The sequence below is a fragment of the Ptychodera flava genome, chromosome 19 (genome assembly GCF_041260155.1).
Source record: "Ptychodera flava strain L36383 chromosome 19, AS_Pfla_20210202, whole genome shotgun sequence".
In the NCBI taxonomy this organism is placed as follows: domain Eukaryota; kingdom Metazoa; phylum Hemichordata; class Enteropneusta; family Ptychoderidae; genus Ptychodera; species Ptychodera flava.
Window position 1 is genome coordinate 34,869,966 of NC_091946.1, and position 14,780 is coordinate 34,884,745.

A 14,780-nucleotide genomic window follows, 5' to 3' on the forward strand; every position below is an offset into this window, starting at 1 on the left:
TGGAAATTATGGGGGGTTGACTTTTACGAAACCGTTTTAGGGGTCAAATTTTACAATCAATGATTGGAAGGGGAGTCAAATTTTACAAAGGTTTGTATGGAGTTATAGAAAAAAATTTGACTTTGGAATTTCACCGAAATGTTGCTTGGTCCTCTATACATAATCTACGAGTAGTCTATGAGAAGCTATGAATAATTTTTTGTAAATACAAAACTAGCTAAATCTGTGTATTTATAGACTCTTGATTATTGATATTAGTGTGCATGAAAATTGGGGTGGGTTACTTTTTTTCTTGCAAACACTTTTGAAGGGTCAAATTTTTCAGCCAAGGGCGCGAAGGGTTAATGAATCAAATCTGATGGGTTTTTTTGCGGGGGGGTCACATTTTACAATTGATGAATAGGGAGTCAGTCAAATTTTAGAAATTTGATTTGGAGGGGAGTCGCTTTTTAACGTTTCATTGGTCGCTCAAGTTCCACCGACCCCCCCCCCCGTAAAAAAACCAAAGCTCCCTAAATTTTTACGTGCATATTACTATGTGGTTAGAACTGGCACGAAAGTCCAATTGAATTCTGCTGATTACCATTTTTTCAGCCCGGCCCGGAGTTATATTAATAAAGTAACATGGCAGATGTGAACTGCATTAAGTTTATGAAAATCGAAATATCAAAGTGAAGTTTTCACCACGGCCGTGATTGTTTATGTCAATAGTACGTATAGGGGAGAATCTGGTTGAGGTAACATAATGTGAATTGTCCGATCACATGACCAGTTACAGCAGTATTCTTCTTTGGAAGCTCATTCCCAATGAAATGTTGTGGTTATTAGCTAGCTGCATGATTAGTGTTTCGGCGTAGAACACATCGATTATACTTTGCAAGTAAGAAACTCTATACCTGTTTTTCAAACACAGGTGAGCCTGGCTTGCTGCTCTCTCCTGTCAGAGGCCATTATGATGGTTACAGTGAAAAGAAATTGACCGAAAAAAGGCTTATCAGAAATGCTTTCAAGGATGGCGACCTTTACAGTAACATGGGTGACCTTATGGTACTGAACAAAGACTACTATCTGTATTTTGTTGACAGAATCGGCGACACATTCAGGTACGCCCGTGATGCCATTTATTGTGCTGCATTAAAGATTACGAGCTCTTGCGAGGCTATAAGGAGCTGGACAGAAATTAGAGGCGGGGCGGTGTTTTTTGAGATGGTCGCAAATTTTACGCGCAAGCTTTTTTGAAGGGTCATGAAATTTCACGCATGCCTTTTTGGGAGGTTAACCATTTTTTGCGTAGTTGTTAGAAGCGAAGATGTGGCCGATATAGTGCTTCGTCGAAAAAATATCAAATTATAATACTGGCGATTATAATATCGGGCAAAATTTTCTCCTACAAAACTAGCTATATCTGTACATTTTATATATTTGATACTTGATGTAGATGTACTTTGCTTGAAATGGGATGTAAAAAGTTTATGTAAAAAGTTTATGAGAAAACTATGAACAAGAATTTTTATGATACTCAACTGTGTTTTTACATGTGTTTGACAATTGGTACTTGATCAGAATAGGGTGTTTGAAAAGTTCTGATGTGAACACTAAAAAGTGATATTGGGATTTCACTCAATAATATCAATTCACTTCTCATGGCAGTCTAGGGTTAAACTATTAAACATTTTCGCCGACAAAACTTGCTATATCTGCGCATTTTGTAGGTAAATGTTCTTCAGTAGTGACTTTTAGGCTGAAATGAGTTTCTTAACGAACAATAATGGTGCTCTCTGTTACAAGCAACATTATAGATGATGGCAAACATTACAGGTATCGTTCTGTTTGATTTGAACAGCCAATTGTACTGCAAGTAGTTGATAGTATTGTTTGTTGTGAAATATGATCGATATTGAACTATTCTCTATTGACTGATGTTATCGCTTGGTGACTAGGCGCGGTACACCATGAGTTAGAATCCGAGGGTGAAATCACTGAATTCACAACAAGCAGGGCACAATTCTCAGTCACACATGATCAAAAAGTTATGTATCAAACCAAACTCAATTCTTACAATGTTTTACGGAGATTGGTATATGTTAATTTGTCTGAATCGCAACAGGTGGAAGGGCGAAAACGTTTCAACCACAGAAGTGGCTGACATTATTGGATCTCATCCAGCTATCCAAGAGGCAAACGTCTACGGAATTCAAATTCCAGGTATGCTCTCTCTCTCTCTCTCTCTCTCTCTCTCTCTCTCTCTCTCTCTCTCTCTCTCTCTCTCAATCTATCTACCTATCCATATATCCGTATCCATATTGTATATATATATATATATATATATATATATATATATAGATAGATAGATATAGATATATCGAAGTATACAGATGTCCTCGAGGGAAATTACAGTGCTCAATGCAAAAAGCAGAGCGTTATAAATCAGAATACACTACACGGTCAGATATTTGGACTTAGCAATTTACTTGTCCACCGCTTGTTGGGGTCATATTGAAGCAATCGGAGTATTTAAAGTTTCCATGACTTAATTTTATTAAAGACGAAAACAGAGTTATTTCCCGTAGACCAATCACAGAGATGGTGGTCATACTGAATATCGAATATTGGTAAATGTTTAGTAATTGTATTTCTAGTACCAAAATTTGCATGGTAATCCATGGTACTATTCTCGATTGGTAAGAGTGCGTTTGAAACTGTCCTTGAAGATAGTATGGTCAAACGTTTAAGTTTCTCACTATCGAGGCTCGTACTACCTTAAGGTGAAGTATTACGAATTACGTCAAAATTAGGTTGTGATGTCATTTTCTTGAAACGTTGCACAAATATTCTTGGAAGTTGTGCAAGTGTAAAAATGAAATAAAAAATGGGGGTCACCATGCTCGTTTCCATGGAAACGGACGTTAAAATGGCGTCGTTAGAAATAAATAAAAATGATATAATTCACTTAAACTAAAGAAAGCAATTATAAAACGCTTAGCAAATGAGTTAATTTTAATAAATACCAAGCATTAAGATCCATATCTATCGCATGTATAGTTTTCATGATGTTTGTAAAGAAATTTTAACATAAGTATCGATTACAAAATGACGATATCGAAATTATATCACTACATAATTTTCGAACTTTCTTCCTGTCGCTTTGAATGGTGTCATTTTGACCAAACTTGGCGAATAAAATCCTGACATAATACCATTTAGTTTAAACTTTTAATAAAAGGTGTCACCGCCCTACTTGTTACAATATCTCCAGGTGAATGGGTAATATGCGCCATGTAAATGGGAGAGAAATGTTAATTTTGCGCTCATATTGAATAAAAACCAGCTTACTAGGGGATCAAAAATGACAAGGTTAAAGGTCACATGTATTTCTCAGAGACTGGGTCAAAAATAAGGTAAAAGCGCAATTTCAACAATGACAGGTGATGTTAAATACATGCGCTACAAAATAACCCATTTGCGGCAGGCTGCAGTTAAATCTGCGCAGAAACGTTCTAAAGCGCGTGCGCGTCCGAATTCGTCGCCCTTTACCTTAAATGAAAGTAATGTCGCAAATTTGAACCAAGATATGTAATAATTAGAAAGCATCTCAAAACATCGTTCATATCTTGGTTGTTTGCGTTTTGTGTATGATTCAGCGGAGGGAGTCACTGTGCTTGTACAGACCCCGAACTGGATTGGAGAGACTGAGTGACCCTGTGATCCTTCAACGCTACGTTTCTAAAACAGAGTTTTCTATCTCAGTCGCTTAAATAAATTTTTGGTTCGTGAATGATACGGAATGATTGACTGATTGTATGTGTTACCGTGTAAGTCGAGCTTGGCCAGATCTTTAAGGTTGCAAAATCTCCGATATGTATCGGCAAATATTTATTCGCGATTTGACAAATCTATTATAGTGTCGTCTATTTTTCGAAGCTGGTGTCGAACTTAGGGACTGGTCAGTTTCTTCGGCCTGGGGGGGGCGGTGGATTATTTTTTGCCGACGTCAAAAAGTGGCTGACCCCCCCTATTCCAAATTTTGAAAACAGGGTGACCCCCCCCTATTCCAAATTTCGAAAACAGGGTGACCCCCCCCCCCGGCGCGCGACATAGGTAAAACAAAAGGTGGATATATATATATAATATATATATATATATATACGTATATTATATTTTACATTTTACATATATTTATATTTTAAATAGTCATTCTATGTTTTAATGAAATTGTTGACATGTCAGTTGTAAGATAGGAATTTCAAAGTGTCAATCTTAAGTTTGAATACAGTACATTTTGAATGAGCTGTATTTTGAATGAGCTGTGAATGTATTTCACACTTTCTATGCTTAACCAATGTCCTGAACTGTTGTACAGAAATGGATGTCAATCATTAATATCAAAGAGGAAAAAGCAGTGAATCAAAAACTTTGATGGGTGTTAAGACTTGCCAACCATCCAATTAAATCTCCTGAGGAGCCATAGAGAGCTTTTTTAGCCAAATCTGATGTGTACAGTGTCTGGGAGGACCTTTTCTTGTAACATTGAAACCATAAAAGCACAGCTAATAATGACAAAAACTGCCTTTTTTAACTGTTATTTTGTTCATAAAAAAGCATCTTTCTACAGAAAACCTGTGAAGCAAAGGAAATAATTGCATCAATGAGAAGGAAAGATATCTTGTCATTTTTCTATCTCTAAAATAAGTCACTGTATCAAATATATATTGTGAAATATTTGTGCATGTTGCTTTCTCATACTGAATTCTCATAGAGAGAACAGAAAAGTATCAGGAATTTGTCATCCTTTTCATATGAAATGCAGATTTCATAATGGTACAATTTCACATAGCAACATCAAGATATCTCTGATTTATTAAAGTATGGCGCCCGAAGGGCGCGCCGAAAAATATGAAACACCCTGATATCTCTGATATATATGCCTTGTATATTAAAGTCATGCACCTGAAGGGCATGCTGAATAATGTCTGATATACTAAAGTAATGCGCTCGAAGAGCACGCTGAAAAATATTGAACATACAGATATCTCTGATGTATGTATGCTTGATATGTTAAAGTTGGGCGTGCTGAAAAATATGACTGATTATTAAAGTTACGCGCCCGAAGGGCGCGCCAAAAAATACAACTGAATGATGAAATTTGTGGCTGACACTAGCATTTTAGGCAATGATGAGCCTGTGTCAAAATTCAAAAACACACTGACCCCCCCTATTGGGCATTTCAAAAACATGATGACCCCCCCTATCACCAAAGTCAAAAACAGGGTGACCCCCCCCCCCCATGAATCCACCGCCCCCCCCCGGCTGAAGAAACTGACCAGTCCCTTAGGAAGTCGGGCTTACTCAGATCTACAAAGAAATCGCTGATATAATGAATATTTGCCCGCTCTTTTGTTACGTGCAGAGAAAACGAACAAAAGGGTGAACTCAGCAGTTAACGTTTTAAACAAAATTTATTACGAAAATAAAACTAATTGCTAAGTCAGGGATAGAGTACAAGCTTAAAAGTGTACAGACTACTTATCTCAGCTGGGACGGCAAAGCTCCAGTCTCAGAGTTGTAACAGTCAGTCGGATGAATGAACAGTCCTTTGGCTTGCAGGCTTGAAGCTGCACAAAGTCCACAGTATAAATCCAGCGTTGGCAGTGAAGGTCTTGAAAAGTCTTGAGAATGACTACTGCTGGAGTTTAGTAACACACAAGAGACACGATCCCAAAAGTCTGACTGGAAACTGAGCACGTCCCTTTTATAAAGGCATATAAGAACAATCTAGAACTTTTATTGACATGCTAATTACTGTTCTAAAATTATCTCCCTTACACAACTAATCAACTTTCCAGAACATTCCAAACATGACTAATTGAATTCAAGGTTGTGAGGTCATCAAGGGCAGTGACCTTGAGAATGTTCTAGACTAATTGAACTCAGGTCATGATGAGTGTGGGGAAATGACCTACATACACACCCCCTCTTCAAAAAAGAAAATTTTTCAAAGAAAAATCTTTCTTTTACAAATGTAATCTTGAAAAGGATTTAAGTACTCAAATTTTGTTTTACTCTAAAGTAAAATTTCTTGAAAGTGAACACAATAAAATTTCTTGAAAGTGAACAACAATAATTTCTAAATACGAGAGAGACAGTCTGCAATTAAATTGTCTCTGCCTTTGATATGTCTAATGTCAAGATTAAACTCCTGTAACATTAAACTCCATCTTAGCAATCTCTGATTTTTGCCTCTAAATTTCTGCAGAAAAACAAGAGGATTGTGATCAATATAAACCACTATTGACTGATTTGAAGAAGTAACATAAACTTCAAAATGATGTAAAGCTAATATCAAAGATAAACACTCTTTTTCAATTGTAGAGTAGTTTCTCTGGGATTTGTTAAATTTGCGTGAAAAATAGCAAACAGGATGATCTATACCATGGCTATCCTCTTGCAATAAAACAGCACCAGCAGCCGTATCACTAGCATCCACAGCTAATTTGAATGGCAAGTGAAATCCGGTGCAGACAACACTGGGGCAATTTGAAGTATGGCTTTAAGTGTATCAAATGCCTGTTGGCATTGCTCTGACCAAACAAACTTTACTTTCTTGTTAAGTAAGTTAGTCAAAGGCTCAGTAATTGTGGAGAAATTTGGACAGAATTTTCTGTAGGAACCAGCCATACCGAGAAAGCGCATCAGTTGTCGTTTGCAATTTGGTATGGGGAAACTTGAAATGGCACTGATTTTGGCATCAACAGGTTTTACCTCACCCTGTCCTACAGTATGTCCGAGGTAAGTTACCCTCGCCCAACCAAACTCAGATTTGGCAAGGTTGACAGTCAACATTGCTTTGCTCAGTCTCTCAAAGAACTTCCGCATGAGCTTGATGTGTTCCTCCCAGGTGTCACTATACAGGACGACGTCGTCAACGTAGGCTGCACACCCGTCTAGCCCGGATATGACGTCGTTGATCATCCGTTGGAACGTTGCCGGAGAGTTCTTCATTCCAAATGGCATCACCTTGTACTGGAACAATCCGTCTGGTGTAACAAAGGCGGATATTTCACGAGCACGATCCGTCAGAGGGACTTGCCAACATCCCTTCAGTAGGTCAATTTTGTCACATACTTGGCTTTTCCCACTCGGTCGATGCAGTCATCAATCCTCGGGATTGGGAAAGTGTCTGTCTTTGTTAAAGTGTTGACCTTCCTAAAGTCCGTGCACATACGATAACTGTGGTCTGATTTGGGAACAAGTATGCACGGCGAACTCCAGTTACTTTTACTGGGTTCAATAAAGTCATTGTCCAGCAGGTATTTGACTTCTTCCTGGAGATATTTCGCTTTTGTTGGATTCAGTCTGTATGGATGTTGTTTTACAGGCTTACTGTCCCCAACATCAACGTCGTGATAGATGACGTTTGTCCTCGTTGGAACATCTTGAAACAGGTGTTTATATTCGTGGAGCAGTTCTTTCACCTGTTGTTGTTGTTCTGGCTGGAGGTGTGCCAACTTTGTAGACTCCAGCTTCTCCAGGATTTCTGAGTTCTGAAGCTTGACCGAGCCCAGCTTTGAGTTTAGAGTATTTTCACTCGAGTCAGTTTCAGTATCATTATCTTCATAATGACCAGAACTGACTGTACTGACAGGCTTGTTTTAGTAGGATTATCCCTATCCAAATATGGCTTAAGCATATTTATGTGACATAGCTGTTTTTGTTTTCGCCTGTCAGGTGTTATTATGATGTAATTTAAATCACTCAATTTCTTATCAATTAGATATGGCCCAAAGTAACGAGCATGGAGTGGTTTGCCAGGAACCGGAAGTAGAACAAGAACTTTTTGACCTGGTTCAAACTTCCGTTTTGAAGTGCTTTTATCATATTTGATTTTCATTGACTGCTGAGATGACTCAAGATTTTCTCTGGCTAATTCACATGCTTTAGAGAGTTTTGTACGAAATCTGACACATATTGCAAAATATTCAGACAATCATCATCGTCTGATAGGAATTTCTCTTTAACGAGCTTAAGTGGGCCACGGACTGTATGTCCAAATACAAGCTCAAATGGGCTAAAACCAAGAGACTCTTGAATTGACTCTCTAACAGCAAAGAGCAGAAAATGAATTCCTTCATCCCACTGCTTCTCTGTGTCAAAACAGTAGGTCCTAATCATGTTTTTCAAAGTTTGATGAAATCGCTCAAGAGCACCCTGACTTTCTGGATGATAGGCGGATGACCTATACTGTTTAATGCCTAGCTGATCCATTACTTGTTGAAAATTCCAGACATAAAGTTGGAGCCTTGATCGGACTGGACACATTTAGGGAAGCCAAATAAGTGAAAAATTTGACTAAAGCTTTCACTATAGTCTTTGTCTTTATATTTCTCAGTGGTATGGCTTCGGGGAACCGAGTTGATGTACACATAATTGTCAACATGTACTCATTTCCTGATCTTGTTTTTGGTAGGGGCCCAACACAGTCTATTAGTATCCTACTAAATGGTTCTTGAAATGCAGGAATTGGCTGTAAAGGGGCCTTTGGAATGGTCTGATTTGGCTTTCCTACCATTTGACATGTGTGACAAGTTTTACAGAAATGTGCTACATCCTGCCTGAGATTAGGCCAATAAAAGTGACTGAGAATTTTATGATAAGTTTTCCTTACTCCCAAATGACCAGCCCAGGGCGTTTCATGGGCCAGGCGCAATATTTCAGCACGATAGGGCTTTGGAACCACAATTTGATGTTTTATAGCCCAGTCGTCATCAACCAAGACATCTGGAGGTCTCCATTTACGCATGAGAATACCAGACTTTGTATAATAGGAAACAGAGCTATCTGAAGTTTTATCTTCATCATCTACCCTGTCAAACAAAGACAAAATATCTGGGTCTTTGTGTTGTTCTGCAATGAGATTTGATCTAGAAAATGTCTGACTTTGGTCAGCAGAAGTTTTACTGGAAGTTTCAAATCCACGAGGGATAACGGAATGCTCCGTGTCAAACACCTGACTGAGAAAGGTGTCATTTAAGTCAACATCTGTGACATTATTTTTGAGAGTATTTGATTCTCAGAAGTTTTCTTTGACATGGCTCGAGTAATGGCACATGATGGGAAAAGGCCGGGGATGTCTTCCTCTATTGGCTCTGATTTTGATCTAAACTAGGATTATCAGTCACAAGTGGATTAGTGATGACCTTGTCCCCAGCAAGGTCGTTTCCAAGAAGAAGGTGAATCCCTTCGAAAGGCAAAAAAGGCCTAATACCTAAAGCCACAGGTCCAGAAACAAAGTCCGAAGACAAATAGACATTATGGAGAGGAACAGGAATGTAGTCATTACAATCTACCCCCTTAATAAGAACTTTAGAACCTGAAAATGACTTTTCAGAAAACGGCAGGGTATCTGCAACAAAAGAGACTGGGAAGCCCCGGTATCTCTTAAAATTTTGACAGGGGTAGCGGAAGAGAATTCACTAGAAAGTGATATAAAACCATCATGAATAAATGGTTCGAAAATACCCATAATGCTATCTTGAGAAGAATTGACCTTGACCTCATTATTGGGGATAAGAGGGGTTTAACCTCAGAAAATGTGTTGCACACATTATTAGACTCTAATTGAGTTGATGAAGAAATAAAGCCGGTGGGCTTAGATCCACTTTGACTACTTTGACCTTCACGTTTTCTTTTCAATTTGAAACACTCTGACATTAAATGGCCGTCTTTCTTACAATAATTACAAGAAAGTGTACCGAACTGTTTGTCAGAAGGAGATTGAGACTTGGGATCTGATGATGTGGAAGTGTTACTTGAATTCTGTGAACTGTTGTCATTTGATTTTCTACTCTCCTTTGAAAAATTTTTGGATGAAAAGGACGAGTTAAATTTACCTGCATTGTTTCTGTGTGAAAAGGACTGGGATGGTTTGTTGAGAAAGGAAGATTTGTGGGTCAATGAATAATCATCGGCCAAACGTGCAGCAACCTCTAATGTATCTGCCTTTTGTTCATTGATAAACGTCTTGATGTCACTCCGGATGCACTTTTAAATTCCTCAATCAAAACAAGTTGTCGTAATTTGTCATAATTCTGACTGACCTTTTCCGAGAACACCAACGATCAAACAGTTGTTCTTTTGTTCGAGCAAATTCAACGTAAGTTTGATCTTTCACCTTCTCACAATCCCTAAATTTCTGACGGTAAGCTTCAGGCACCAACTCATAACCCTTGAGAATTAATTCCTTCACAGATCATAATCTGAAGCCTGCTCTACTGACAACTGAATGTAAATTTCTCTGGCTTTACCCACCAAAGCACTCTGCAAAAGCATAGACCAGGACTCCTTAGGCCAATTCAGACTCTGAGCAATTTTCTCAAAATGAAGGAAATATTTATCAACATCCTTTTCTTGGAAAGGGGGAACTAACCTGAAATGCTTAGTGATGTCAAAATTGTCTGAAGGGAAGAATTTTCCTGACTTTCCAAGCTCTAAACGTCTCATTTCTAACTGCAGTCGGTGTTCAGCTAATTCTCTTTCCTTTTCTTTTTCCTCTCTTTCTTTCTCCCTTTGTCTTTCTTCCATTTGCAATTCTTTTTCTTTCATTTCCAATTCCCTCTTTCTGTCTTTCTTCCATTTCTAATCTTTCCTGCCTTTCTTTTTCTTCTGTCTTTCTTCCATTTGCAATTCTTTTTCTTTCATTTGTAATTGCATTTGTATTTTTTCTTTTTCTAATGCCAATTTTTTAAGCTCCAAATCTGCCTGAATTTCTAATTCTAATTTTCTTAGTTCAAAGGTAGACTCGGGCTCATAATCTTTCAAGGTGGATTCCTCAAATTGGCCTAAATTAACTAAATGTTTTGCAATGTGGTACTGTATTTCCCGCTTGCGCATAGATCTTTTGACATCTACTTTAAGGAAATTTGCCAGTGCTATGAGGTTGTCTTTTCTGAGGGAATTAAATGTGTCCTGATCAAGGTCATCCATAAATTCGTCTGGCTTAAATTCCGCCATGATTAATTTCGCTGAGTTCACAGTATATAGTAGTTTTTGAAAAGGCTGTCAAAATGTTGTCAAACGGCTCAAAATATCGTATCCCGGACAAGCCCCCAATTTTGTTACGTGCAGAGAAAACGAACAAAAGGGTGAACTCAGCAGTTAACGTTTAAACAAAATTTATTACGAAAATAAAACTAATTGCTAAGTCAGGGATAGAGTACAAGCTTTAAAAGTGTACAGACTACTTATCTCAGCTGGGACGGCAAAGCTCCAGTCTCAGAGTTGTAACAGTCAGTCGGATGAATGAACAGTCCTTTGGCTTGCAGGCTTGAAGCTGCACAAAGTCCACAGTATAAATCCAGCGTTGGCAGTGAAGGTCTTGAAAAGTCTTGAGAATGACTACTGCTGGAGTTTAGTAACACACAAGAGACACGATCCCAAAAGTCTGACTGGAAGCTGAGCACGTCCTTTTATAAAGGCATATAAGAACAATCTAGAACTTTTATTGACATGCTAATTACTGTTCTAAAATTATCTCCCTTACACAACTAATCAACTTTCCAGAACATTCCAAACATGACTAATTGAATTCAAGGTTGTGAGGTCATCAAGGGCAGTGACCTTGAGAATGTTCTAGACTAATTGAACTCAGGTCATGATGAGTGTGGGGGAAATGACCTACATAACACTTTAATTTATAGTATCGTCTTAAAGCTTGTTGTAAGGAATGTGTTTCATACAAGACCAGCCCAAACTCCCGATGATTTCCGATATGTCCTCTGTTCAAGTCCCGATCGCCAAGTAAAAATGTTTACATGTAAAGAATGTAATTTGTGTGCAAGGGCCTCCCGAGTCCCGATGATATCCGATCGGCCCTCTCGACGAAGTCCCGTGTGGACATTTAATGAAAAAAATGCTTTACATGTAAAAAATGTATTTCGTGCATTAATAAATCTAATAATGTAAAACATACAGTATTCTTGACTACCGGCCATGGATGCTATTTTTGAACTAAGAGTCGGACAGAGGTAGTCGGGTGGTCAGATCTGTTAGGTGGTGAAATCTCCGATATACATCGGATATTTACCCACAATTTGACAAAGTATCGTCCAGTATCAGTGTTAAAGTCCTAAGTCACCGATATTTATCGGATAAATATCCATGATTTCGTACACCCGGCGTGCTGACACCACACAGTGCAAGTAAATCTGGGATCGTCTGGTATCGATATTAGCCTAGGAGTCCCGGCGCAATTGATATTTATCGGGTAAATATAATATCGGCGATTTCTCAGACCCGGCGTGCCGAGACACATGCAGTACGCTTGGCAAGAAGTCATTCCAGTATCTTGTAATATCAATATTACCAGGTATAGTCCCGAAATTGCCTATATTTATTGGTTATATATCGGAGATTTGGCAGACCCGGGATGTCAAGATAAGAGACGCTTTGTGTAGTTTCGTCTTCGGATTTTAGAGTCCCGAAATCGCCAATATTAATCATATAGTATAATCTGTCCGACTCTTAGTTCAAAAATAGCATCCATGGCCGGTAGTCAAGAATACTGTATGTTTTACATTATTAGATTTATTAATGCACGAAATACATTTTTTACGTGTTAATCTGGTTAAAACCGGCGATAGTAGGCTGACTCAGCATGTCAAGATACGAACCGCATTGTGTAGTATCGTCTTGTATCGGTATCAGAGTCCAAAAATCCCTTATAAAACAATCATCCTGAAAGAATTAGAACATAACTTTGTATCTTTTACAGATTTTAAAACTCGCCCGACTTTCTTTAGCCACTGTCTTCGAAAAAGCTGTTCTGTGGGAAGACGGTAAAAGCTGACTCCGTTTGTTCTTCCTTGAGTGATTTTTGCACTCAACTGAACAACAGTTAATTATTTTTTATGCTACTGAGCATTAAAGAGTCGTAACGTGCAGAACTGCACTCCTGCAGTCATAGACTCCAATGCTTTGGTAGGCTGTCACACACGTTCGTGTATCGCCGATGACGTCACGCACGCTCCTCCCATGAGCCCTTTCGCGCCCATGGGATTCCGAGCTCATTTCCATAAATGTCGTCTACTTCAACGTCTCTTTTCGTTGCTCCGTAGTCGTCGGCGCTTGCAATTATGTTGCAAATTTGAGCTGAATTTTATTCAATGGTGATTTTGGAAGGGATAAACGGTCAAAGTCGCTGGACTTAGGTTTACCTTTAACTTCATACACAAAGAATACCCATCACTCGAATTTGACGCGTCATCGATCATCGGACGTCGAATGCCATTGATGAATGTACTGTACACCTATGTCGAGTCCTATAATTTTTGGCAAATAGGCGCTTGTTTAATAGTTAGGGACTGGTCAGTTTCTTCGGCCGGGGGGGGGGGGCGGTGGATTATTTTTTGCCGACGTCAAAAAGTGGCTGACCCCCCTATTCCAAATTTTGAAAACAGGGTGACCCCCCCTATTCCAAATTTCTAAAACAGGGTGACCCCCCCCCCCCGGGCGCGAAAAAGGTAAAACAAAAGATGGACATAAATTATATATAAATATATATATATATATATATATATATATATATATATATATATATATATATATATATATTTTATATTTTACATATATTTATATTTAAATAGTCATTCTATGTTTTAGTGAAATTGTTGACATGTCAGTTGTAAGATAGGAATTTCAAAGTGTCAATCTTAAAGTTTAAATACAGTACATTTTGAATGAGCTGTATTTTGAATGAGCTGTGAATGTATTTCACACTTTCTCTGCTTAACCAGATGTCCTGAACTGTTGTACAGAAATGGATGTCAATCATTAATATCAAAGAGGAAAAAGCACTGAATCAAAAACTTTGATGGGTGTTGAGACTTGCCAACCATCCAATTAAATCTACTGAGGAGCCATAGAGAGCTTTTTTAGCCAAATCTGATGTGTACAGTGTCTGAGAGGACCTTTCTTTCTTGTGTAACATTGAAACCATAAAAGCATAGCTAATAATGACAAAAACTGCCTTTTTTAACTGTTATTTTGTTCATAAAAAAGCATCTTTCTACAGAAAACCTATGAAACAAAGGAAAATAATTGCATCAATGAGAAGGAAAGATATCTTGTCATTTTTCTATCTCTAAAATAAGTCACTGTATCAAATATATATGTGAAATATTTGTGCATGTTGCTTTCTCATACTGAATTCTCACAGAGAGAACAGAAAAGTATCAGGAATTTGTCATCCTTTTCATATGAAATGCAGATTTCATAATGGTACACTTTCACTTAGCAAACATCAAGATATCTCTGAAAGTATGGCGCCCGAAGGGCGCCCCAAAAAATATGAAACATCCTGAGATCTCTGATATATATGCCTTGTGCCTGAAGGGCATGCTGAAAGATGTATGATATATTAAAGTAATGAGCTTGAAGAGCACGCTGAAAAATATTGAACATACAGATATCTCTGATGTATGTATGCTTGATATGTTAAAGTTGGGCGTGCTGAAAAATATGACTGATTATTAAAGTTACGCGCCCGAAGGGCGCGCCGAAAAATACAACTGAATGATGAATTTTGTGGCTGACACTAGCATTTTAGGCAATGATGAGCCTGTGTCAAAATTCAAAAACACACTGACCCCCCCCCTATTGGGCATTTCAAAAACATGGTGACCCCCTATCACCAAAGTCAAAAACAGGGTGACCCCCCCATGAATCCACCGGCCCCCCCCCAGGCTGAAGAAACTGACCAGTCCCTTAAGATTCGCCAGCTTTAAGAA

General features: G+C 38.3%; 1 protein-coding gene across 1 annotated transcript in view; it reads left to right on the forward strand.

The window, feature by feature from the left end:
• Positions 1–14,780, forward strand: part of LOC139118174 (long-chain fatty acid transport protein 6-like) — a 34,798-nt gene that overhangs the window by 19,313 nt on the left and 705 nt on the right. Inside the window, exons 7-8 of the mRNA XM_070681468.1 lie at positions 914–1,103; positions 2,108–2,205. Of these exons, the coding sequence (XP_070537569.1) occupies positions 914–1,103; positions 2,108–2,205 (288 nt within the window). The remainder of the gene's footprint in view (positions 1–913; positions 1,104–2,107; positions 2,206–14,780) is intronic.